Source organism: Buceros rhinoceros, unplaced genomic scaffold (genome assembly GCF_000710305.1).
Source record: "Buceros rhinoceros silvestris isolate BGI_N320 unplaced genomic scaffold, ASM71030v1 scaffold29234, whole genome shotgun sequence".
In the NCBI taxonomy this organism is placed as follows: Eukaryota; Metazoa; Chordata; class Aves; order Bucerotiformes; family Bucerotidae; genus Buceros; species Buceros rhinoceros.
This window is the reverse complement of record NW_010410476.1, coordinates 1-10,113: the sequence shown is the minus strand read 5'-3', so window position 1 is coordinate 10,113 and position 10,113 is coordinate 1. Positions and strand designations below refer to the sequence as shown.

The window sequence follows — 10,113 nt, the reverse complement described above, 5'->3', positions numbered from 1 at the left end:
GGAAATCAAACACCTGGAACAGAGGAGACACCGGAATCACTCAGAACCCACGTGAGCGGAGTGCTCTCCCACCTCCCCATGTGAAACTCCTGCAGGTACAAAGGGGTTTTTAACAGATGCTGTGGCGAGGTCTGCAGAGGCACCATTCGGGTGTTACAGCACAGACACACACTCCTATCACCCAAGAAACATCTCGTTCTACTTGTGGCAAGCTCTAGAGCACCCAGTCCCCACCTGCCAGCCAGGTCCCCGGGGACAGCAGGCAGCTCTCCACCTGGCAGCCCCGGTTACGGCTCGTACCTGCAGCCTGATGCTGCTGGCCACGGGGATGCTGTATGCGTATATGTAATGGCGTTGGACGTGGTGAATGAGCATCTCGTAGACCCGCGTAGCGTGGCTGGAGGGTAAGCTGTAGAGTTTTGTCTGCAGAGAAACAGAAACATGAATCCAAAGGCAGACTGGCACTTGTTACTCAGAAATGTGTAACTGCACTGAGAATTCCAGAAAAACACAGCAAAGTCTTGCTCCTGAAAGCAAGATGAACAGACGGCTCTGGAGGAAGCCTCTGCAAAGACCCCAGAGCAACTCCGCCTGGCTCCAGAGGGGCCCTGTCTGGAACAACCAGCTCCTCACCACTGCTCGAGTCTATCTCAGGACACGCTACCCAAACACAACGGATCTATTCAAGGTTACAAACCACTCTCTCTCTGCTGGTTTATGAACACACCTGCCCTCCATCCATGACAATGTGCTCATATTCCCTGTACAACGGAAATTAAGAAAATAAAACACGTAGCAAACAGTTGTACACCAAAAGCAAAAGGAATGCTTTAACTCTTGTTCTGATCATTAAGTGGATAAAACAAAGGTCGGAATGTTTAACAGTGGGAGAACAGTTTTCTAAGAAGCCAAGCCCAGCAGAAGACTGGACTGCAGAAGACGTGATTAACGCTCTGCAGCATTTACCTGAAGAATTACCAGGAGCCCAAGAACTGCTGTCTTGACATCCTCCAAAGAAGCTGAATACGATAGTAGGTCTCTCTCTTCCAGTTCAGGAGACGAGAGGGAATGCGCAGCCACCTTTAAAGAAGAAAATCCACACGTGGTTTAAAGCTGCAACACACCTGTTTTTTCTTTCCATCCTGGAAGGCCAAGAAAGGCTATGGCATGTCATCCCGGCTGGAAAGTCTGCACGTGCTGTCAGGTAGCTTGGGTGTGCATCAGCAGGGTTTCTAAAGCTCCCTGCTGCCCCACACTTCAGACCTGCGCCCTCCACAACCCCACAGCTTCACAGTATCTGCTGAGCCATGCGTCAGGTGACAGTCCTGGGTGAGTCTTCACAGTCACAGTAAGAGGACCTGGCAGTGCTACTGACAACCGACCACTCTCAGCCTCACCTTTTCTATGATATCCAGCAAGCTGTTGAAGTGATGGGTGTTGCAGCCTTCAGCCAGGTCTACGAGGAGCTGCGTGGCCAGTTTTCGGACTTGGTGGTCCTTGTCCTCTGGTATGTGAGCCAGCTGAGAGATCACAACCAAGTTTATCAGCTCTTCCTGCAAGAGGACAGACCATCCTAAGCCTTGACATTCTGCTGTCGGTTCCTCCATCAGCATGTCAAAGAGACAAAAAATTACAAACAGAAGAACACTGATATGCTGGTATCAGGCTCATTCCTCAAATAACTGGTTATTTCCTTGATCCTTCCACCCAGTCCAATCTCTCCTCTTCCATCCAACTCAGTATGCCGGTATGCCACCCCTCCAGATACCGATGACTTATTGAACTTGGATTCAACGCTTTGGTTTTTGTCTATCCTTGACAGCCCAGGTTCAAACAGACTATTGACAAGGGCTTTCTAGGGCTTGGGGGTTTTGAGAGAGAGAGAGGAAACATGCAACAGCATTATGTTTTTGCAAATCTTGAAGGAATCCAAGAAGCACTCAGCCCCCTCCTGTCCTCTGACACTCTGGGTACATTCCAAGGAGCTGAAGACATCCCCAGAGCTCCTCCATAACTCCCCTCTCAGACACCTTCCGTCTTGCATTGCAACTAAACTGCAAGCACCAACAGAAGTCAGTCTGCTCACGCCAGGAGCGTCTAGACTTCACCTCTTTACAAAGCTTTTAAATAAACTCTGTATCTCTCACATTTTCCATCCTTTCTTCAGTAGCAAAGTGTATATGGAATTAATGACCTTAAACTGGGAAGCGAAACACAGCAGCTCCCCCTGCAAGTTACACATTCCTGCATCCAGCTAAGGGCATTTAAAAGCATCCTGAAGAAACAGGCCCCTCCTGTGCAGCCCTGTGCTGCGCATTCCCCCGGGGCAGAGATGACCTGACCTCTCCAGAGAAGCCTTTCCCACCCACTGCAGATCTCTCACGGGATCATCGGAATCAGACAAATACACACCTCGTAGAACTGTCTGTTAATACTCAGGACAAAGGACAAGACATCCAGAACTTTAATACGAACAGCACTACGACTTTCGTTCCTAAAACGGGAAGAGCAAATTCAAGATGAATAAAAGAAAGTTGTTGGTATTTAGGGAAGGGCGGGAGAGGAGGATAGGAAAGTAAAACTAAAGTAAACTAAGGAACTTCTTAAGAGTTAGAACAGTAACTGTTAGGGATCATCTGAGCCTTCCGTTAATGTCTCTATGTACAAAATCAGGTTCAAGAACAACTGGAAACTGGAATCCCAGTTCAGCTGTTACCACCTTCTGCAGACCTGTACACTGCAGAAGCTGCTGTAACTGCAGCGTTCCCATTTCCAGTCCAAACCAGCAGCACACATCAGAAGAACAAGTGCTCTGGTGAGCCAATTTAAAACCAAGCATACAGCGCCAAGGAAGAGCTGCTCCTTGGCAGCATTTCAGAGACGAGGCAGGAGTTTGCTATTGCTGTACGATGGTATTTCAGAGCGTGGGAACACTTTTAGGAGCACCATTATCCAGAGAACTTTCATACTGGATAGTCCTACGCAATCCTGATGCTTCAGAGGAAAGTCTTGTTCCGTGTCAGAACTGCAAAGTGCTGTGGAGTGGAACACTCAACTGCTTGAACTAACTGGAATAGTCCCACCCAATGGAAACAAAGATTAAAAACCGCAGCACAAATAACTCAGTGCAAAGTTACTCTTCTGTTAAGCGAAACCCTTTCACGTACTGTGCCCTGGAACTACTGCAGTGACTTCTCAGCAGTCACTTACTAACATCAGAACTTCAGAAAACAAAATTATCCTCCACAAAAAGGTGGAAGAAACGCTGGCGAGTGCCTCGTACTCACAAAGCTGTGATTTCGTACCTGAAGAACCTCTCCATCAACATCTGCAGGTTGTGAATCCAGCCGTCTTTGGCGGGATGGATGGACTGAGCTCTGTAGGTTATCAAGTTTAATACAGAAGATTCCTTTCACGGAAAGATCAAGAATATTTCTTTTAGCGTATAAGCAAATACAATATATCCATTCTCCAACTCCCACCCCCAGAATAAAGCTCAGGAAAGTTCTTGCTGTGATTTTCTGACCACTTGCTATTTTAGGACTGCCAGTTTTCAGCCCTTCTGCGTAACAAAACGATTCAGCTGGCACCAAAAGGAAGACAATACTAAGGAAAGTCTTACTGGTCTCTGATCAGCGCATCTTTCCACCAGCTCAAAAAACCTCTCTTCGGAGCCATGGAATTCATTCTGGTCACAAAGTTCTTCTACTGTAGTCAAAAGATCATGGACAATGGCCTTAAGTTCTTGGCTCTCCAGACTCTGAAATGGAGACAAAAAACATTCCTAAAAGAGTTCTACCTCACCAGCAGTTCCCACAGTTCTCCATAGGAACTGTTGAGAAGCAGAGTACTGAGAATCGCGCTAAACCTTCACTCAGCTTTGAAGGTCACTGGAGCGTTCAAACAGACCAGTTTGGAAAAACATTTATGGCGAGGTCTTGGAGTTGAAAGCGCACCAAGAGAGGCTCCACACTGACCTGCAGCTGTTGCAGCAATCGCTCCATGATGTCCAAAAGGATATCCCACGTTACGGCTTGCAGCTCCTTCCCGTACTTCTTTATCAGCCGTGTTATGGACAGAACTATCTCGTAAGACACCACTGCGTTGGGACATGTCATGGCCTGGGATACAAAGCACGTCAGTCAGTCAATGGCTGGAAAGCAGCGACTGGAAACCCTCTTAAATTCAAAGGAAACACGCCGTCCTAATTGGGAGCTCTGCCTGAGGGCCTGAGAGAACCACGTTCAAGTCTCCACACACACAGAGCAGAGTGAAGCACCGTTTTATAAAGCGCAGTTGTGCACTTGGTAAACAGCTGCAGATCAGAAGTCAAACGCAGCCCTGTCTTCCAGAGCACACCCTTCTCTCACTCCAGAGCTCAGCCTTCACCCCACACCACACGGCTGTCTCTCGTCTCTCAGGCATACAAAGATATCTCTGGTGTAGGAAACTACTTTTTGTTGTGACTTTGTACAGGTCTGGGTGTGTACCTGATCAAAAAGCTCCTCCAGACCCCACCCTACCTTGAGGAAGGAAGGCAGCACTGAGGTGGGGGAATTCTTGAGTGAATTGAGGCGATGAGCACCCCACAGAGCCATCCCAACAAAGAACACAGCTCCTCTCAGCAGCGCGGCATCCGCCATGTAAGCTCTGAGAACAGATGGAAGGGAAGTCTTAGGCGAAGCTACAGCTATTGAACAGACAGGAGTCCCCAGGAACACAGGCTGCCACCACTGGAATTGCCAGCTGCTGCACATCAGGGCTTGGCACAGCAATTCACAAACACGAAAAGCAGAAAATCATTTAGTACAACTTTAAACCAGGGGAAATTAAATTCAGAAGAGGCAAAAAAGGAGCAGTTCCGCAGTGTTAACTAGGAAAGGAATTCATTTCTCAGCATCAGCGTGTTCCACTGAGGCCAGGGACTCCCTCTGTGCAGTCCCGGGTTTTGTTACAGACACCATCTCTACCTGTCTTCCATGATCCGGCACATGTTGTAGATGGCACTGTGTCCCAGGTGAGTTCCCAAAAGGTTGCGCATAAGCTGCAAATTCAAAGAGAAGACTCAAACATCCAATTGTGACAAAACTCACCCGCCTGAACACGCCGTCAGCTGCCCAGCCCTGCCCATCACGGCCAGGACACACGTCCGGCCATTTCCGCACCACAGCAGGAGCCAGTCACATCAGCCGAGAGGAAACTACGGGCAAATTCCACGGACACAACAGGACTTACACTAACCATGTGCTGATCCCTTCATACTTGAAACAATTTTTAATTTTCTTTAATTTACTGGAATTTATGGCAGATGTGCACAGGCACAACCAACGCTCGACCTACGAGGCCACCACAGGGAACTCATTAAAACCAGAACCAGAGGCAAGCTCTGACCTTCCAGCAGGGCTCGCAGAGCTCCTTCACGTTGATGGTGCGGCACAGCGTGATGATAAACACGGGCAGGTTCTCTGACGGCAGACGGTTATAGCAAACCACTGCGTCGAGGACTTGCAAGGAAATCTTTGGGAAAGACAAAAGCAAAGTGGTGATTCACTTTGGTATGAACAGAGCAGGTCAAATCCTGGCCTGGCAGACCAGGAAATCTTCTGGAAGTCACCAGGGACACAGATATGTCTTTTTTCCTTTTCTACATCATTGCAGGGTGGAAAGCAAACCATAAAAAGCCCTGCTGAAAAACTGATTCACTTCTCCAATTTATCAACATTCTGTTTGGTTCAGAACACACCGATTAATGGTGTGTGAGATCCAGCAGCTTACAGACCCTTCACAGCGTCTCCTTAGCTCTCTTGTAAGACGAGAATAAACTGCGGAGAGTCTGGTGATCTCCTTTGGTTTGAGAAAGTTACAGTTTCAAGGAATTTCACACAGTTCTGAAGTACTGCAATGACTGACCTCTATGTCCACAGATGACGAAGTCTGGATGCACAGGAGGCATATCTTGCTGTTAGGAAAGAACATTCAATTAGAATGGCTGATTAACATGAATTTAGGGAAATTACAAAGAGCCAAACCAGTTACGTAAATGGCCATGTTTCACTACCCATCATTCCCCTTACCATGGATAACGCTCCTAGAGACACTGAACACGAGCACCTCTTTCATACAGTTAGTTTAAAGGACACCGACACTAACACAACAGCAGAGACCCTCTGCGAGACTAAGCACTGCACCCAGGTGCACCCCAGGAGATGAGGAAGCACATGCAGTTCAACTAAGAGCTGAACACCACAAGAACCAAAACCCAAATATTTGTCAGAAAAGCCAGGTATCTCCTGGAATGAAATAGATCCCGATCGGGTGAGAAGGATTCTGCTTCTCAGTTTCCTGATCTGCAACTTTCTCCTGTAATATACCAAGAACAAGCATGCAGGAGTTAAAAAAGCCCAACCTACTTGACCATGTCAGCCACATAGTCTTCCAGATAGCAGCTATTGAACTTCACCAGGTTCACCAGAACCAGAAGGAACTCGGAAGTCAGGCCAACATCCATCCACTGTAGTACAAAGTCAGCTAGAGAAAGGAGACAACCTGTTACAACCTTCTTTCTACCCAGCAGCGCCATCACTACCCTTCCTCCTAACACGGGATGTCCGTCCCTTGCCTTATTCCCACCAAATTGCAGAGGGGTAGAGACAACACTCACCCAACTCTTCTTCTAGGTAGGTGATGTACCGTCCGTTCTCCGTCAGAGCCTTGAACACTTCGAGCCGTTCGTGCAGGTCTTCATTGGAGGGATAGTCCTTAATCACCTTAAAAAAGTGTGCTCTGAGGATCCCTAACCTCTCACCCTTCAAAAAAGAAGCAGAGGAGGGGAGTAACAGTGTCACTAATGACAGACAACAGTCGAGGCCCTTATCAAGAGCTGTGACAGCAATCTTCATGCCTGAAATGATTTCCTTCTCCTACTGCCTAGGAAAGTCCTGAAAACAGCCACAATCTCTGCTGGCGACTGCCAAGGGCTCCGGTCTTCTCCATCTGTTCTACCAGCACTCGGGGCTGGAGGCATTTTGCCCAGCGGCACACAGACACCATCCAACACCAAAGCAACCCACGGGAACTGCAACCACCAGCACTGCCAGGGGGCATCAAAAAACCACCGAGCCCACAAACCAGACCCAACGGCTTTTCTCTCCGAAAGCACCTAACCCGACTTTGTCAGAACATGGAACACTAGAACTTCATGCTGTTACAGTCACGTGTGTGGAGCACACTGGAAACCAGCAGAACTCCCAGTATGCTTCACTGGGCCAGGCTAGGAAAGTATCTCATACACGACTTCTTCCACACGTGACACACCAGACCAGCAAAACCAGCCGCAGACGAGGAGTAACGCCTCTGGGCAAAGACCACAGAAAATCTGCTGTTCTATGCCGGACTTAACCCAAAATATCTCCTCTTTTTCAAGAACAGTGCCCCCAAAAAAACAGAAAAGTTTTCTACAAGTTGTACAAAGAGTTTTGCTATGAGGTTGAACCAAGTCTTAAACTTCTCCCTGTTTCCCAGGCACAACCAAAACAAGAAACACGGGAAGCTGTAGGAAAGAGCTGCCCGGTACTTCTCACGCTCTGCAGAATCCCCAGTTTAAGCGCAGTGTCCCTCCTAGTCTGTTTGTGTTCACCTGTCCTTGAACGATTGACTTCAGCAGATGAAGCACGGCGTGTCTGGCTTCGGCGGGGCGCTCTGGCTGCAGCATATCAGCCACCACCCTCCATATGGCTTCCACGGCGTGCTGAAAGCAAACACAGGGGACAGGCAGCACGCGGAGTGCTGAGCTGCTTCTGGGGTCTTCACCCAGAAGGTCTGTCATTAATTATGGCCAATTAACGAACAAGACCTCCAGGGATTTCACATCTGGAGTTCTCTTTCCTGAGGGACACTGCCACCTGCCCAGACACAAGCTCAGATGAAGCACATGAGGGGCACCAAATCCTGCCCTACGTGACAACCTGCACCACAGCACCTGCAGTTCCTCACTCCCACACTTACCACAGCGTGAAGATTTGTGCAGAAACCTTCACCCAAATACAAGACGAGTTCAAAACCAGTCTGAGGCTGCTGATTAGCCAGACAGAAGGGGCTGGCAACCACCTCAACTACAGGATTCACAGGATCTCCTGCGAGCCATCCTGAACAGGGTGGAATATCCACAGCATCGTCCTCCTGCTCTGCTCAGAAAGCCCGGCAGCTACATCCTCTCTGCTCTGGGGCTGGTCAGCTGGACAAGACTAACTGCCTTGGGGTGAGCCACCCTCTGGCCAGCGCGACACAGCTCGGGGACTGTCAGTTCTAAAGGACAGTCTAACCTACAACAGCCTCTTACAACAGGTTGAGGGCTGTTGCTTAGATTTTCAGTCTTCCTCTACTCACTGGACACTTCAAAACTTACCTCCTCAATTTTTTTTGTTTTTGCCACTTCACAGATTTGACTGATCGCTCGTATTCTGTTACTCAATCCACATTCTACGCTCAGTTCCTGGAAAGAAATGCAGAACTAAGCTAAGAGTTTATCTTACCAGAAACACTTATCCCTTTCTCCACGGGGATCATGAATCACTGTGTAATAAATCACACCTTGGTCCAAAATGATGGAACTATTAGTCACCACTGGAGCTTTCCAGGAATTTCTCCAAAAACTTTTTTCCATTAGCAAACGATTTGTCAAAACTAGAACTTTCACAGAACTGGAGTCAAGTAGCTTTTCACGCCCCGGACAAAACATCTCATTTCCTTCTGAAAGGCTCCTAACTCGCCCAGCTCACAGAGAAGGGCAGAGACAGGAGGGACGTTAAGTCCAGCCGCCCGGTCCTCCAGAAGACACCCCCATCCTATCATACAGCCCAAGAGTATTCCAAAACCAAATAAATAACACGCTGAACTTGGCAGCAGGTGAGCTGTACACCCATGGCACTAGAGAACGAACGGAGAGATGAGGTACAAAGGCACAACCGCAGTGGGAACGAGTGGCCAAACAGGAAGGAGAAGGAGCCAGCCCTGCTCCCAGCTCAGGTAACCCAGGCACTCTCCCCACCTTTACCACGGCCCGTTCCCACACCTTGAGTATTTCCGCAGTGATGATGAACTCTGTTTGCTTGCCCTCCGACGACTTCGAACTTCCCCGGGATGTTCCCAGCCCCAGGAGGTTCCTGAACTTCTCCTTCAGCCCAGAATCCTTGCTCTGAGGCTTTGCCATGGCTGTCGAGCGGCACTGAGCCCCTGCAAACACAGAACGGGGCTTCAGCAGACCACCAGTAACAGCCGTCACAACACGGCTTTGTCAGCTCTAGGGTCTCGAGCCGTTTCAAACAAGGGAGAAGCCCAGCACTGAGGATGGACAGCGAGGAGCTGCTCCTGCCATCAGCACTCACACCCCGCAGCTACCCGGGGAATGGGGAGCTCCGGGCTGCCATCGTCTGGGAGCTCCGAATGCCCAGCACCAGCACAGCCCGCACTGAGCAACCATCTCTTTAAAATCGCTGAGCTGATTGCTGAAGCATAAGCACAGACACGCTTGTTGGCGGCTGTGAGCTGAAGCACTGGTTCCCAGTCCAGCGGCGATGGACGAGCACGCAGTACGGTAAGGAAGACCTTGAAAGTGGCGAGACGTGAGAGAGGACTTACAGATGTGAGCCTCCGACCATCCAAACACTGCCATGGCAAGGAGAGAGAGCGGGTGTGAGAACAAGCACAGCTGTCACAGCAACGGCACATTGACAGCAACACCCCTCAGCAGCTGCCTCCCAGCCAGACCCAACCCGCTGCTCCCGGGGACCCAGACACGGGGAAGGACACCCCTCCCCACATGCTGGCACAGCCCAGCACCCTGCCCTTGGGCACACACTCCTCACAAACCCGGCAGCCCCCAGTGATGCTACATGCCCCCAGGGACATGGCGCAGCCTTCCCCACACCCCGGGCACACGCCGCCGCCATCCCTTGTGCTCCCTTGGGACATGTCGCAGACCCTGTCCCAGCATTCCAGGGCACTCGCTGCTGTCCCCAGCCCAGGGGACACGCCATGGCCCCCAGCTCAACATCCTGGGGTGACACCCCACAGCTCCTAGCCCACCGCCCTGGGGGACCCCCCACAGCCCCTAGC

The 10,113-nt window shown here is 49.9% G+C and overlaps 1 protein-coding gene across 1 annotated transcript in view; it reads right to left on the bottom strand.

Annotated features, from left to right (window-relative positions):
* TSC2 (tuberous sclerosis 2) overlaps positions 1-9,208 on the bottom strand; it is a 31,829-nt gene extending 22,621 nt beyond the window's left edge. Inside the window, exons 1-17 of the mRNA XM_010135643.1 lie at positions 9,071-9,208; positions 8,405-8,491; positions 7,637-7,747; positions 6,662-6,806; positions 6,411-6,528; positions 5,911-5,959; positions 5,392-5,517; positions 4,971-5,044; positions 4,524-4,650; positions 3,978-4,121; positions 3,623-3,760; positions 3,306-3,409; positions 2,413-2,494; positions 1,398-1,553; positions 967-1,080; positions 301-423; positions 2-13 (exon numbers count right to left, since the gene is read on the bottom strand). Coding sequence (XP_010133945.1) covers positions 2-13; positions 301-423; positions 967-1,080; positions 1,398-1,553; positions 2,413-2,494; positions 3,306-3,409; positions 3,623-3,760; positions 3,978-4,121; positions 4,524-4,650; positions 4,971-5,044; positions 5,392-5,517; positions 5,911-5,959; positions 6,411-6,528; positions 6,662-6,806; positions 7,637-7,747; positions 8,405-8,491; positions 9,071-9,208 — 1,848 coding nt within the window. The remainder of the gene's footprint in view (position 1; positions 14-300; positions 424-966; positions 1,081-1,397; positions 1,554-2,412; positions 2,495-3,305; positions 3,410-3,622; positions 3,761-3,977; positions 4,122-4,523; positions 4,651-4,970; positions 5,045-5,391; positions 5,518-5,910; positions 5,960-6,410; positions 6,529-6,661; positions 6,807-7,636; positions 7,748-8,404; positions 8,492-9,070) is intronic.
* Between the last annotated feature and the right edge of the window lie 905 nt (positions 9,209-10,113).